At 39.5% G+C, this 16,913-nt stretch overlaps 1 protein-coding gene across 20 annotated transcripts in view; it reads right to left on the bottom strand.

Annotated features, from left to right (window-relative positions):
* LOC135255916 (CLIP-associating protein 2-like) overlaps positions 1 to 15,167 on the bottom strand; it is a 131,614-nt gene extending 116,447 nt beyond the window's left edge. For 13 of the 20 annotated variants that reach the window (XM_064337825.1, XM_064337806.1, XM_064337768.1 and 10 more), the window contains exons 1-2: positions 14,199 to 15,167; positions 3,451 to 3,529 (exon numbers count right to left, since the gene is read on the bottom strand). In XM_064337825.1, the coding sequence (XP_064193895.1) occupies positions 3,451 to 3,529; positions 14,199 to 14,396 (277 nt within the window). In that variant the 5' untranslated portion in view covers positions 14,397 to 15,167. The remainder of the gene's footprint in view (positions 1 to 3,450; positions 3,530 to 14,198) is intronic. The other 7 variants (XM_064337902.1, XM_064337789.1, XM_064337776.1 and 4 more) reach the window with 1 other exon arrangement.
* Between the last annotated feature and the right edge of the window lie 1,746 nt (positions 15,168 to 16,913).

Below are 16,913 nucleotides of genomic sequence, written 5' to 3' on the forward strand. Positions count from 1 at the left end.
TCTAATGGCACCTCCACACCAGCAGGATGAGCTAATAAGCTGTCAATTGCCCAACTGTAGACAACATTGATGCAAATCATGTGATGGGCATGCAGCAGAAGGCCTGGCTATCTGCTTCAATCAGATCTCCCCATGCACCAGTTCAAAATACACCTCACTTGGATTTATCCTTTCTCTGCTGAAATAACAAGCATATGTTAGTGCTAATTCTTGCTAGCTGTACGAAGAGGGAAAATAATTCACGGGGCCTGGTGCATGGTGGACAGTAGGGGGGACAACACAGCGAAGCACTTCAGTACCTCATACTAAAGCAACTCTCTGCAGTGCTCATATCTCACACCACAACAAAGCAAGTGAGTGTCCAGTCGGAATGGACATTATGTTCCTTACTGGGATTGATAAAGAAGTGCCATTCTTATAACCAGTGACCCCCACCTCAATAAAAAGATAAACGGGGTTAGATCCCAGACCCAAGGTCAGTGTATGATTTGGCCAAAACTGGCCAACACTATAAAAATGTGTGGCAAGTAAAATGTTTGCATGAAGTTTATGAGCTGATCATGCATACCCTATAACCACATCCCCTTCAAGAAGGCTTTTCGACCCAAGATTCCATTAACTGGGTCAAGAGTATACATGCTAGCCTAAATTTTGTCACAGTGCAAATCAATCAAACATACTGTACATACACACTGCCATCATCGTAAACATTCCACTCCTGCCAATTTTAAAACCCAAATTGCATCCCAAATGCAGGTGATCATTTTTGTGCAGCAGCATGTTTGGAAGGATTGGTGGCATCAGAAAGCACATTCTATATGGATTTTATTGCGTATTGGAAAGCACCCAGTATCACTTCTGCCTTTCCAATCTGATTGCAAAATGCTTTCAGTCTTTGTCACCAAGTGGAGTATAAATCACACACTGTGAAGGACTAAGCAGAGTTCCGCCTTGAACGTCTACTTTCAACACTTACACAAGCGTATCTTGCACTTGGTCAGATAATTGCTCAATAATATTGCGGTCTTGCCAGTTTTCTCTTCTGAATATCCGCAAACACCATGCGTATGACGCACAGGTTGTTCCCAGGTGGGCTTAGTGTTGCGAGTTACTGCAGTTAGATTCCCAGTGATCTTTCACAGTATCCTTCATCCCCAGCCTATTGCTGTGAGATTCATATAGTGATCTTTTACAGCATCCTTCATCCCCAGCCTACTGCTGTGAGATTCCCATAGTGATCTTTCCCAGCATCCTTCATCCCCAGCCTACTGCTGTGAGATTCCCATAGTGATCTTTCCCAGCATCCTTCATCCCCAGCCTACTGCTGTGAGATTCCCATAGTGATCTTTCCCAGCATCCTTCATCCCCAGCCTACTGCTGTGAGATTCCCATAGTGATCTTTCCCAGCATCCTTCATCCGCAGCCTACTGCTGTGAGATTCCCAGTGATCTTTCCCAGCATCCTTCATCCGCAGCCTACTGCTGTGAGATTCCCATAGTGATCTTTCCCAGCATCCTTCATCCCCAGCCTACTGCTGTGAGATTCCCATAGTGATCTTTCCCAGCATCCTTCATCCCCAGCCTACTGCTGTGAGATTCCCATAGTGATCTTTCCCAGCATCCTTCATCCGCAGCCTACTGCTGTGAGATTCCCATAGTGATCTTTCCCAGCATCCTTCATCCGCAGCCTACTACTGTGAGATTCCCAGTGATCTTTCCCAGCATCCTTCATCCCCAGCCTACTGCTGTGAGATTCCCAGTGATCTTTCCCAGCATCCTTCATCCCCAGCCTACTGCTGTGAGATTCCCAGTGATCTTTCCCAGCATCCTTCATCCCCAGCCACTGTTTGACTGCAGATTTGCTGACAGAAGAAAGTGTTAATGGGTAAATTACAGGCTTCCTCCATCACTCCTGCCTGTTGAACCAGGGGCTGTGAGTTTTGACTTCACAGTTTCCATGTGTAACTTCAGTATACTGTGCTTGCTTCTGATTGGCAGTTGTTTGGCGCAATGAAGGAAACTTTTAGATATAGAAGTTTATGATCGTAGGTATCAGGGTGTTCTGGGTGTGTGGTCTATTCTATAGCAAGAAAACAAATTTAAATGGCAGAGTAACCTGTGCAGCAATGTTGTATTCACAGAGACTACAAATGAAAAGATTAATTTTACAACACAATTTATTCACAATTATACATATGAAAATGGTTTTCATGTCATGCTGATATCTCCTTCTCAGTTCTCAAGCACTGCAAGCACTCCCTTCCCAAGGACCTATGAAGTAACGTTGATATAGAAGCCACTCCACAATTTCCTTGGCTGCATGGCCATAGAAAATAGTTACAACATAAAATAACATTAAACAATTTTACTCAACAATTGAGTAATATACACATTTAAAACCTCTAGATGCGCAATGCCAGTGCACAAGCTGCTTTGGAGTTACTTGAACTGCATTTTCTCGCTTTAAGATCAGAAATCTGTGAATGTCCCTATACCTGTCCCTGTAAAGCCTGCACACAAAACTGGTCTGAGCCCCTCAAAAACTTAAACTAAAACTGAAATATTTCATTTTAGTGCACTGCACTCCCTCTAAGACTGAAGCACCAAAAGTGGAAAACATCTGCATGAGTATAACAGTTCAGACAAGAATGTAGAGTCACATTTTCAAGACATGAACAATTTTCCTCAGATTCAGGAAAGATCCAACAGAATTCTGATGTGCGACAGAAAAGTGACCCTCATGGAAATGTGCCCCGTGGGTCATTTTTCTGATAGAAAAGTGATCCCACTGATAGAATAGGAGTATTCATTCAATTTCAGAAGCTAAAATGGTTTTTATGCTTTGAAAACCGTATCCCAAAACCCACATTATAATACATGGGACAATTTTTCATGCCAAAATCCCAAAACCCAAAGGGTTGTTTTTCTATATAAAAAGTGAACCTTAGGTCAGTTTTCCATGGGGTCAGATGTGACACCAACAAACAGTCAGAAAAAACTGCATTTAAATCATGTGGGACTCGGCAAAACTATGGGACATGATGGCAAATTTAAGGCCAGCATTTGCCGTGTCAAATTTTTAATATAATACAAATAGTATTTAGTGGTGTACCTCTCTATCCAGCCACCACACACAGTAAGCTCCTTCAACAATCCCATACAGAGGGTAAACTTCGATGCCACAATAGTATTGACATATATGTCCACAGGGACCAGTTTACTGCAGATATGATAGTCCCCTTGATCTTTGGTTGTGCAGGGGAAATTCTGAGTTTCTCACGTGCCACCGACTAAATGTTTTGGTCGTACTGAAAAAAGTTCTCATGGCATCTGTCCCCAAACAGGACACAAGAGCCCGATGATCTGAGCAGGTCTGAATAGCTTAGCAGTTTATTGGAGAGTTTGAGGTGAAGGTCACCTGCAGCTGAAAGAGAGACGGAAAAGCACAAACCTGTTGCCACATATCCTTTGAAGCGCTCTGCCAGTCGGTCTATGAATGCGCTGACAATATCCAGACCCACCAATGCCACCTGTGAAACAAAAGACCACAGATATTTAACAGGATTTTCACAACTCCTCTTAGAGACCTACAGCAAGATACATTCATGTGGCTGAAAGGTCACAATACTCATGTATTGAAACAGCAGTAGTTACAGTAAAAGAAAATGCACTGATTCCAGTAGCTTCATTATTACTCTGTGCTTAGTGCATTATCAGGATCTATCTGTAAATCCCTTTGCTTCTGGGCTCTGTCAGTAAATCCCTTCACTGTTTAGCTCAGCTGGTAAATCCCATTGCTGTTGGGCTCTGTCGATAAGTCCCTTCATCATTACACATGGTAACTGCCTACATTGTTGGGGTCTGTTGGTAGATCCCTTCACTGCACGGCTCTGTTGGTAGATCCTTCTACTGCAGATGTTTAGTTCCTGCAATTCACAGTGAATGCTGGCTGAAGCATGCAATTCATCCAGACATTACACATGAAAACAGAGCAGAATCAGCAGATCAGAGAGGCAATGCACTGATGAATTCAGGCAAGATAGACACGGCAAGGTACGTAAAAGCTGGACTCGAATAAATTCCATAGCATGATCCATCACTGGTCGCTGGTAATTTAACTGCATTTTGCAAATATTAGAGTGCAGGAAAGTGTCATTCTTTCACTTACTGACTTGATGTTAAAATTAATTAATTCTATTGCCTGCTTGAGTGGCAGTCTCCACACACAGCTAAGTGCTACACAAAAGCAGGAAGTGTGCCAATAAGCAATAAGTCACTAACATTCTCTGCTGTTCTCATTACTACTCTTCCTATCAGACAGGAAAGACATACAGTACATTTGCACAATTCAAAAGAGAAGTTGTTAAATAAGAATGTATGTACTGTTCACTATCTATTGTTCACTGTTCATATTCGCATCATGATTTTTTTTGTTCACTTATTAATTTGTTCATTTGTACACAATTATTAACTTTTATTAGCTATGCATCGAAAGCTATGTCTCTGAGCCAAGTTATCAACTTATCAGGTTAGCTTCATCGCGATTGAAAACAACACAAATGTGCATCTTCATATTCATGAGTCTTCATGTTTCAACCAGTAGATATTGACCTCGACCATCATGGACGTCTAATCATTAGCTGCAGTCTTGCTTGCCTACAAGCAGCCAAAGGCATCATATCGAGTCCACCCAGTTTGAATTGAAAATTGAACCAGCCCAGCACAAGCAGCTAAATAATTCTGACACGACAAAGGGCCATTTAAGTGATTGACATCACAAGCATTCCAAGTCTCCACTGTTATTCCAAAACAGAATGCCACAGTAGGCATGAAATACAGGCTTCCACATTAAACCACTCTTAATGAAAAAATTGCCTAAATTATAGCCGAAGGGAATGTTTTCCATTGAAATGAAACGCATCGCCTTTCACCTCTATATTTTGAGTGTGAGGTTTGAGAAATCTGCATCATGTCAGCTATGCATATTTGATGAGTAATGTTACTGTGGTTAATTCAATTAGCTTAGTTACCTTACATAGTTTGAATGAACTTACAAGATAATTCACCTTATAGGACAAATGTCAAGCTGTAACCACACCACAGACTAGACATAGCTATACACTATAAAGTGACAATCTTCATAAACAGAATGTGCCTTGGAGAAAAACATCTTAAAAAAATAACATTGTTTTATTTTACAAACTAAGTGTAGATATAAAACTCGATTACAAAACTAGGTCTACCAAAAGACTTCACAAGCACGCCAATGTGTCTCAAATGGCCGTTATATGTGCAGACATGAATTATGACATGCTAAATGAGAATTTTTCATGTAACCAGAAGATTCCTTATTTTCTGATCATTCTCTTCTCACCAATAAATTGTAAAATAAAAAAGTGAACTATTCAAAATCTCTGTCAGACTATCAAAACTGTTAAAAAAGTCTGTTAAAAAATTACATTATATTCCAATTTTATTTCTAGCATAGCATGTGACCGCAGCGAAGTGGTAGAATTTGTTCCGCCTTGCTCATGAGCTGTGTTTGTACTCCGCCCCCCAGCTCCACGTCCTTTTACTCCCTCCGCTTCAAAATTGCTCATCGCTCAAAGGAAAAAGGTGTTGCTCAAAATTCTCTGTTTATTTTTCTTCTTTTTTGTTTTAAAGCATCACGTTTACCAGGAATTTCTAATTACGAAAATATTTTCAATATTGATTCTAGTAGTAAAAAAGTTATTTGTACAATAGTTCATTCATTTCTTTAATAAACACAAGTACACAAATAAACATAATTTGACAATTAAATTGGTCTAATAAGGAAACAAAGAGCCATAGCATAACATTAATTCTTGAATTAGGCTAACACTTGAAATGATAGGCAGCATTAACATAGCTAATCATTCAAATTAATTGGCTACAATTACAACAAAACAAGATTTATTGAGTCTTTGAATCAACTGAGGAATATAAATTTTGATAAGGTTTGCAAATGTGGGCTTTGTTAGTACTTGGATGGAAGACCACCTGGGAAACCTAAGTTGCTGCTGGTAGCCTATTGGTGGGCCAGCCGGGGGCAATCTTCCCTCTGGTCAAAAAAATCCCAATGCCCAAATTCCCCAGTGCAGGGACGGGAACACTGTGTTGTAGGAGATGCCGTCTTTAGGATGAGACATTAAACCGAGGTCCTGACTCATTGTGGCGATTAAAGACCCCATGAGACTTGTTGCAAAGAGTAGAGGGTTCCCCGATGTCCTGGCTAAATTCCGAAACTGGCTCTCTCAAACTTTCCACCTAATCATCCCCTGATTTAATTGGCTAAAAATGTTCTCTCCCTCTCCACCTTAGCTTATGTGTGGTGAGTGTTCTGGTGCAAAATGGCTGCCGTGCACCCAGGTGGGTGCTACACATTGGTGGTGGGTGAGGAGAGTTCCCACTCATCACTGTAAAGTACTTTGAGCATTCAGAAAAGTGCTATATAAATGCAATGATTCATTCATTCATTCAAAGGGGTTTTCAGTCGGCTCATGTGCATGGCTTGCGAGTGAGTGATACTGTAACGAAAATGAAGCAAGAAAAAAGACAAACGCTACATCCTTTTGAAACCCCCTCCACGATCCATTTAAATTATGTCCACTGTACTCCTCGCACTGCTCACGCTCACATGCCGTCATTTCTAGCCAGTTCAACAGGTAAGGAAGATAAGAAATTAAGAGCATAAATGGGTGCCGAGCAGAGCACTTTTATGATACCAGTGCTGTACTGTACCCTAAACTACTGTACTTTATAGTCCAGTACTATGATGTTGTATGACTGGATGTTGTAGGGATGAAGATGGCTTCAATTACAGGGTCACACTTTTTTTATTTTTTTCTGACGACAGAATTTAGCCTCTCTCTCTGTAGCGGATTGCATCCTTGCAAGCAAAGATTATGCCAAAACATGCAGAGCTCTTTGAAGATTACATTCAAATAATGCCCTAGCCAACAAAGACTGCTGCCTAACATACTGGGTGCTTTGGAGGTCTCATCCCGATTCACATAGAAAATACCTCACATTTTGTGTCATTTGGAGCTCGTGAGCACATTAAACGCAGTAGCGCATTTGTTACTTCCAGAAAACTACTAGCACTAAATGCACAATGCAATTAAGTGAATGTCTGTTATTTCAAGAAAAAGTAGCTTTTCCATTACTGCAATTGTTATTTAACCACATTTTTTGTAATACAAGAACCAATTTTCCAGTCCACAATGCATCTTATGGACACTAATTTGTAATTTATGTTTAAGACCCAGTTCACTTAAGCCATCAATACCAACAGAACTGCTTTCTACTGCAACTGGAGAAAGAGCAAACATTTGATTTATAAATGGTTACACAGCAGCAGAGTCATTGATTTGCAGAGATGTACAGAGCTCATCTCTGCTGCTGTGTGGTGCTTAATGATGCACTTAAACGCGGGGTGCTTTTTACATTGCCTGGCTCATGAATTGACTTGGGAATTGTGATGTCATAGTGTCAATTTCCCTCCCTGGTCAGAGACACAGGGAAAATAGTTAGAGGCCACAGATTAGGGCCATGCAGGAGCTTGTGTGATTCAGTTCAGCTATACACACGTCTCTAATGACTCCCATAGATGCCTACTGCTAAGAAACTGCAGCAGTCAGTCAACAGGATCAGCCAGGTTACGAGAAGGCAAATTTAACTACACCAAAACATAGAGCCTTGGTAAGGGTACAAACATATGCTCCATATGTAAGGTCACTGTATTATGCCTAACCAAAAAAAATGAAGTATAAGGGTACTTGAAGAAGGGTGATCTGCATTCGAACAACAAGCAGTGGCCAGGAACTTCAGTATGAGAGCACGTCTGGAACTTCCCTTAGCTGCCATTTTTAAAGTGAAGGCCAATACTTTGCTCTTTCATGGATGACATTAGCCATTTCTGCTTTATTGTGGAAAGGCACAAAATGGGTCATTGCTCTCAAGAAATCACCATAATGGGACATTCCATGAGGGGGAGGTGACACACAAAGACAGAACATACCATCAGGGCTGGGAGGGGAGATCTGACTCATGAATAATGCATGAGGCCGAAATTAAAACTCCGTTGTCGCAAAACACACACAAATATTTTCATAATTTATGCCCAGAATATAATAATAATTGGACCAAGGAAACATTTACAAAATGATTCAACTGAAGTGAAAAAAGGAACAAACAAAAAAACATTTTAGCTGTATGTTGCGCGTAAGTGAACAACTTCCCTAAAGCCTCAGTACAAGTGGCAGAGCTCCGGGAAGTTAACAGACAGCTAATAATAATACTTTTGCAAAACTTGTTTGGATGTGGATATGGATTAGTAAATCATCAGTCCTCTGTTGGAAGAGACTGGCAAGTGTCAATGTAGGGTGAAGTGAGTTCCTGTTTTGGATAGGAACTGATAGGAACTGTAACTTTAGCTAAAAGTGGATGTTTGACCGTTCACCCCCTCCTCTCTCACTGAATTCTAGAATCCTAGCTCGAAACATTCTTTTTATCTAGCTTCACAGCCTTTGCTCACACCAAAAGCGGGTATAAATAGGGCAAACCTATCAGCTGGCATATGGAATTACAGCTCAGTGAATTTTTCCCATGAAAATAACCTTTTCTTCTTGGATCTGTAAACTGTTCATTCACTGCAGAAGCACCCCAATGCCTTTGTCCTCGCCTCTACTGTCTCACTCAACAAAAATAGTGGGATACATTATGATATACATCCCACAATGCATTTTTGTACAAGCTTGTGAATTCACCAGATGGTAAAGAACTCAATTTTTTAAAAGTTTTTTTTAAGTTTTGTGAAGGGGTATATAGTATTAAATGTAGTCCTCCGTGAAAGATCCTTTTTCCGTCACTTTCCAGTACTTCATGTGTGGTTTCATACATCTACATATTAAATCAGTTTATGATGATTTTTATTGGACAATAATTATTTCATTATTGCATACACACTTTGGTCACATCAATAATGGTACCATTTTCTTTACACTGCAACACCTCCATAGTCAATTTGGAAAGTTTGAAGTCAACCATGTGCACTGGTACAATCCAGATTCAATACCAGACTGTGGCATCCTGTCATCTTGAAAAAAAGTTCTAATGTGTACAAAAAAGTATTCTGTAATATTTTGCTGAATATGAATCACTTTACCTGTGTGATAACTTTGATTAAGAGTATATGGTTGATACCACTGCAGATACCTCCCTGTTTTACATTATAGCACAAATACAAACTTTCCTATGCTGGTGAGCACAAACATAACTTAAGAAGGAAACACATAACACACTTCATTTGTATAGCAAATAATTTGAAGTTATTTGAAATTATGAAACATATATAGGATTAATCTGTAAAATCACAAACAGAAAATTTTCAAATAATAATTCAGCCCTTTTTCAGCATGACATTGTCACTTCATTTAGTACAGCAACAGCGATCCATCAAATGTGTTGCCTCTGCTGAATTTATGTCGTATCACACTGGCCACTTTGTGTATTGGTTGATATTGATGTTTGTCGCAAGTTACCTGCAAATACCTTTACGAGGATCACATTTTGAGTGCCATTTTATTTTAGGGGAACTTAACCCAGAAATAATCATTTAATATTTAATCTGTCTGTCCGCTGATGAAACAATCAAGAAAATTCAGCATTTAACGTTTAAAATCTGTAAAAATCTGTGCCGTTGACATGTTTTGCATAACCACGACACCCACAACCTATCAAGAGCCAGCAATCCCAACAAATAACGTGCATTCCCGCAATGACACCCCTGATTTCCTTAGAACATGCGAAGTTCTGGTTTTTGTGTTCAGACAGCCCCCTGCCCACTGAAATAGGGAAGCAAATAAGACACTTCACTCAACACATTAGATTGTGCGTACCCCATCACTGCTGATGAAACCAAGCTAGAAAAAGCATTGTGATGACTTCATAAAAGGGATGCAAGTAAGGTTGAGCGGCAAAATAATTTCTGCTGCAATAACAGTGATAAACTGTTATTTTCAATATGCATTACTTTGCGTCGAGTTTCCATTTCTTAACCTACAACATCAAGTAGGCTAGCTTCCATGCAGAGACAAGCCTACAACATGGACTTCTAAAACAACTCCACAGGACTATGCCTATGCAACAGCTTGCACATGGTTTACACACACACACACACACACACAACTGCTAAAGGATTTCCATTCCCACTGCAAAAAAGTCTTTGAAAATAAGTGTTTTAATTGTGTAATGACACTAAAAATCATTTTCTGCCTCAAGTGTGTATATATATACATATGTGTGTGTATGTATACAAGTGCAAATGTGACAAGTTTTTTTACAGTGCCTGTTGAGCAAGAAAGACACCAATAAATGCCAGTCTAAGAGAAACTGTGAGGACAGCTTAGCCTCCAAAGATGAGGAAATTAAAGGGAGCAAGTTTCCAAAAGACAGGCTGCTCCCCTTTCAGTGTTCTCCCACTGATGTCTTAGGGGTATTTCTTGCGGTGTCCTAAGCTTGCATGGGACTCACAGTTCATCCCACGCACCCTTCGCATGCTTTTCTCGGTCAACGGCTTTTGTAACACATTGGCTACATCCGTTAAAATGTCAATTTGGTTTTGTAATTTTTAGTTTTTGGAAGTGCGAGATAAGCATTTTTGTTGCCAGCCGTAAACAAGACCGCATCTTTTGGAAAAACTAAAAATTATGTTCAAACGAGATCCAGGTTACAGCTTGTTTGATTATTGGTCACGATCTTATAATTTATACCAACATGAGAGCATGTTCAAAAAAGGCCAGTGTAATGCAAGTAACTACTCCAATAAATGATGCAAAATTGAATGACTTCACTTTCAAAGTTATGAACATTTTACAGTTCCCTAGGAGCCCCACTTCTGAAACTTTCACATCTGAGGTCAAGAAATATTTGTGTATCACTGAATATCCATGTGTTTCCAGTTAAAATGATGCTTGGTGTTGGTTCCATTTAAGATAATAATCTTACATTTTAGCCATCAACAAACTCTCCAATTTATTTGATTTTCATCTGCGATGTTGTACTTTACGCTGTAAACTGAAAATTGATCGATAGTGAAATAATAATAGCTGCCAACCAAAAGATTTTTTTACATCCATTATAAACATGCTGCTTCAGCTTTCACTGTGACATGAAATCACAAACTGGACGGATGGCAACTTAAAGTCTGGGTAGAAAATATAAGCCATGGAAGAAAAGTGTGATGCAGTCAATGGGACCATGGACAGCACTTGCTTCTGAAGTCAGAAGATGAATCACCAATCAAGACAGTTTTTAGGGCCTTTCAAATAACAACACACAAGCACAATGGGACAAGCCTACCCAACAAGTAAATAGATAATGTTATCTACATATAGCTCACTACACAGCAAGCTAACCAGACTAGCACTGTGACAGCAGTTAGCAAGCTAAGATACCTTTGAAGTGTTCAGATAATCAAACAGTTCAACAGTTCAAGCTAAATGTTTAAAGAATTTGCAACAGTCTAAAGTACCAAGCACTTTGTCTAATTGGATCAGTGTCTTTTGACCTTTTGGACAAGAACATTATATGTAAATACTGCCAGAAAATGTTCCTGTCAGCCATACAATGTTTTGTTTATGGCCAAGGGCAATACAAGGTATTTCACACATATACACACAGTATGAATAAAAAATATTTGAGATTAGCACAGTGCTGACAATGCAGGTAACCTTTACTCACAACTTCCGATTTGCAAGAATATTGGACAAAGTCAGGCATGGTTGGGAAATGCCAGCGTCAGGAACCCAGGCCAATACTAAGCCCACATACAGCCTACATTCCTTACCTGATGTATGTGTCAAAATTGAAATGGAGAAGTTGAGGCAGTGAAAAGACTGACAAATAGAAAAACCTATTCAGGAGTCATATTAGACAAGGCCTTAGGTTGGGGACACTGAATTCAAAATATTTTTTTAAAAATAATAAAATTTAATCAGTGGAGAGTGGAAAGTTAAGAGTAATGAGACACTCCTCTGAGTAGTTATGTGAGGAAGAAAATCTTTACTTTTATTAGGCTAAACAAATGTATAAAAACAAATTTTCCCAGGATTTTCCCTGGGGGTCCTTATAGGTATTGAAGGGGTGTAGGGCCAGCTGGCAGTTGCACAGATAGAACCCCCCCTCCCCCTGGTCCACAATCGCGATGCCTTTGTCCCTGGACTAGAAAAGGTTGAAAACCCCTGATTGAGGTCAACAAGTTAGTCCTACTCAAAATCCTGGGCCAGTTAAAGATTAGGACTTTCATAAGGTAAAATAGAACCAGAAAGACACGGGGAGCATGTGAAATTGGAGAAATGGCTCACGATAGCTTTGTATCCCAATGAGATATACAATCATAGGCCTTTCTCTCCGTTTCCCATGGTATGCAACATCAAAAAACTATCTTAGAACTGGCAGCTTATATTCCATTACATTACATTACAGGCATTTGGCAGACGCTCTTATCCAGAGCGACGTACAACAATGTGTATAACCATAACCAGGAACAAGTATGATGAAAACCCTAGACAGAAGTACCAGTCCAAGTGCAGGGAACAACCGCATAGTTCAACTTGGACCCTGAAGGTTAAACTGATTAACACTAACACAAACGAGAACAGCAACAACGCAGTCTATGGAAAAATACAAGCAATAGTTAAGACAGGTGCATTAACTAAGTCACCTACGAAACAGCTACCTAGTTACCTCCCTAAGCTTACAGTCATTTATTCCCCCATCACTGCTGGATATGAACTGTTGACAAAATGCTTATCTCTTATAATTCTGTAGATAATAAAAAAGTAATCAATAAAATTAACAAATGCCAATTGCCTTGGTATCATGCTTCTCAGTGTGGTCAAAGAATTAGGCTATTTATCTCACCGTTCCAAAACTTTCCTGTAGTAAACTCCTACTAAAACAAAAAAAGAATGGAAATAAAAATGAAATTTGGACCTAAAACAACAGATCAAATTAATCTCAACCGATAGCTAAAATGTAATTCACCCAAAACCAAACCAATATTACTACTCAATTCTTTCCTTAACTTAGGCTGCAGATTTCATCAGATGAACTAATTAAAGTACAAAAGATAAGACATCCTTTACAAAGAAACACACCAGTTAAATAACAGTGAAGCAGGCCTACTTTTGCATACAGTGGGGACATACAATGGAAATCAAAATGCATGCACTCCGTACCCCAATAATGCGTTTTACTCCCATTTAGGCCTACATACATTTCTGTGTGGAGGAAAAACCTTCAAATTGACAGCTAATAAAAAATAGAAATCGCCTATATGTAACATTAAAATTAATTAATTAATAGTAATAAAATAGTGATCAATAGCATGGTAAATGTAAAAAAAAAGTTGGCAACGTCATGATATGATTGTATACATTAGCTATCTAAAAATATGCATGCACCAAAATGACACTGCTGAGGTTATGCTGACAACATCACTCAGGCTTGCTGCTCGTTCGCTTGCGCTGTTATCGACATTTAGCTTATTTTTCCACTGAAAGAGCATGGACCACGTCGATCCAGTGAGTTGCCCACCACCCCCATCCTCCGGTCAATGGAGGACATTTTTTCATCATTAGAACACCGGCAGTAAGCATAACATTCAGCTGTCCAAGTTGTTATGGCAATACAACTCGGTGCCCGGTGTCACACGACACATTTTGACAGAAACATTTGTTCCCTTACTCTACTTCCCATTTAGCCTTGTAAGCGTCAACGATTTATGCTTATACTATAAAAATGTTTAAAACAAGAACACCTAGCTAACAGCTAGCGTGCCAACTGCTGTTATAGCTATAACACTGAATTACAGGACTGCAATCAGGAGGAAAAAGCAGACTGGTAGGTCAGCTAATTTAAGGTTTAAGGCTTGCACATAACAGAGCGTTGTTATTCAAAAGCAGTATTTTCAAGCTGGTTTTTATAAGATGGCCCAGCTATGACCACCCCGACACAACAATGCTGACATGTCACCGGCCTCAAGCAAAGCGAAGCCCTCGCAAGGAATGCGGAGTCTCGTCGCGTATGAGCACATTATAACCCACACGTTTTATCACGATACTCAAAACGGATTCGATCCGTAAAGCGAAAATCTCAGTTACATCTTATAATTACCTTATAATTGCTTGAATTTACCCATGCCGTTAGCTCATCAATGGTTTTATCCAAACGAGGTTTTTCCTGGTCGACATCAGACGACCTATGGGGATCGTTGAGGTAGTCAATCAGATCTTGGCCAACCTGCAGCCGCCGAGTCACGTCCTTCTGTAATACTTGCTGGTAAAAATAGTCCATGTTGTCATTTTCCCCCATTGTTGGTTCTCGGAGTATTCCGCAAATTTGTTAAGTTTGGTTACCGTTGGTGGTCTTACTAAGTCCTTCCAGCAAATCGGAACAAAGGATCGCATTAAATCCACCTAATTTCGGAAGTGTCTAGAGTATGAACTCTTGGCTTGCAGTCTTATTTCAACTTCGGAAAAGAGCGCAGCGTTCGCTAGCTAGTTATTTGGATACTGGTCCTGAAGAAGCTAGCAGGCTAGCTAGCCACCAACTTCCTTTTTTCTTCCACAAGACGGAAAACTAGCAAACAGCAATGTTAAACACTTTATTGATGCACATTTGCAATCATGGGATTTAGCGAGCAATAGACTTGCATATTATGATATCGTGTTGCTAGTCACTCAAAGTTAGCTAGCTAATGCTATCAATCGGACCTCGTATGAGGCTCGGTTACCCTCAGGTCAGTGCCCCTCCAGCGCTGGAATCGGCTGCAGATGTTTTGTGCTGTTCCTGTCCTGCTGCTAGCTACTAGCTAGCTATTACAGCTACTACAGCAGGCCTGGCGCATCCACTTCATTATTTATTTTCCATTGTTAATTTGTCACTTCGGACAACCACTCACTGCCTTAAAATTAAGAAAATCCAAGGTAGAACACCACTCTATGCTCACCACTATTTTTTTCTATTTACCCTAAACCCCAAATGAACAGTCCTGGCGGCCAGGGATTAAAATCCTCACCCGTACGAGTGAACCGTCTATACTCGGTAGTAGACCAGGCTACATTGTCAAGTCCTACCACAGGGAAGTAATAACCGCGATGGTGATGTTTTTTAATAGGTTCTTCAAATACATTGTGTGTTCTCATTGGTCTTCACATTGTAGAGGCGGGACTCGGGATGTCAACCCTTTCAGTGAATTGGTTGATGTCAGAGACAGCTGGTCCGCGGTTGGAAAATTTAACGTTGTACAATCCATAAATCAGTTGTTATTATGCTACGTGTAGAATCGTAATCAGTTTCGGCGTACGGAAATCGAACACGCCGAACAGATATTTGGTTTAAATATGAATTGCCTCAATTTTGTCTTAATCAATTATTTTTTAAAAGACGCTCTGCATCCCTAGAGTAGGCTATACTGACAGACATCCAAGCAAAGCAAGATGAAGTCGATAACTCTTGACTTGCCAAAAGTTCACAATTTCACAAGCTTTTTATTTAAATTAATATTTAAAATTTACCAAATGCACATATTGATGCTGAGCAGGGAAAACTATTAGTGATAATTTTCAGTGATGAATCGCCTTTTAATTTTTGGTCACGCAAATCCTAAAAATCGTGCGTCAAGACTGGTTTGATGCTATTTGGTAAGGAACTAGACTATTTTCAATCGAAAATCTTAGTTTTTTGATGAAAATTAATCAAATTTGTAGGTTTCCTATCCAAAGTAAATCCAGTTGGAGATAAAATTGAGTAATAATTTCAGACATGGAGCTACTTACCTGTCAAGAGTTAATTCTTGTCACTTTCCATTGAATCTCCAGTAACACCTGATAAAATTCCCTTCCAATTACAGTAGATGGTTTCCCTTTGCACAATAGCCCTAAATTTGGAAGAAATTACATTAAAACCCACTGTGCTTTGCAACAAATACGTCAACATTCTGCGGCATTTATTTCGTACTGTATTTCAGTGGTTATATTATAAATTTACAGTGTGTGCTGGTAAAAATCAGTAAGTGAGTAATTAAATAGTTTCATGACCATTAGGCTTATGGAAAATAATAGGTGCTACCCTTTATCCTTCTTATTTCCCACAAGCTCGCAGTTTAAACCAGCCAAACTTTGTCTTTGAACTTCATTTTATACCCGAGTGGCAACATAATCCAGGCCTAGATACTTTCATGTCCATGTTGATATCCACACTTCCCACACCATCACAACTGAAACCAATGAAAAGGCAGCGGTTGATGTATAAGGCTCAATTACAGTGAGAGATTATGCACGGTTATTAGGCCCTTACACGGACAAGACAATAACAGTGCATTGAGGTCTTTCTACACCTTCCAGTTACACAGAACACTGCTTGAAATAAGCTCCAGAATATTTAAGAATTACATCTATTGAAATCAAACCAAAACAAATAAAAATGCAAGTTATGTTAATGGTATACAAATAGAAGGCATTCTTTAAAATAGTTAGGTGTTAGATACTTGTTCTTCATGAGTTAGTTCAAATTCCATTTTGTAAGCAAAATAAATAAAAATTAAGCCTACGATGGGTCATGGTTGTAGTTGATACAGCTGACTGTATCGTATAGTTCACTAATTCATTTGCTCATGATTGACTACAATCTAAAGTATGAGCCGAATTCAATTTGATACTATAATTGGGATAATTTTTGTAAGGTATTGTAACGGACCTAGAATGACCCGTAGGCGATCCCCAGCAATAATGGATTGATTCAAAGTAGCGAGAAACTGCTACCACCTTATTTTCAACTTGTCTGGTTCAGCGTCAGAACCCAGAGGACACAATCAACCAACCAACGCGT

Source organism: Anguilla rostrata, chromosome 1 (assembly GCF_018555375.3).
Source record: "Anguilla rostrata isolate EN2019 chromosome 1, ASM1855537v3, whole genome shotgun sequence".
Classification (NCBI taxonomy): Eukaryota; Metazoa; Chordata; class Actinopteri; order Anguilliformes; family Anguillidae; genus Anguilla; species Anguilla rostrata.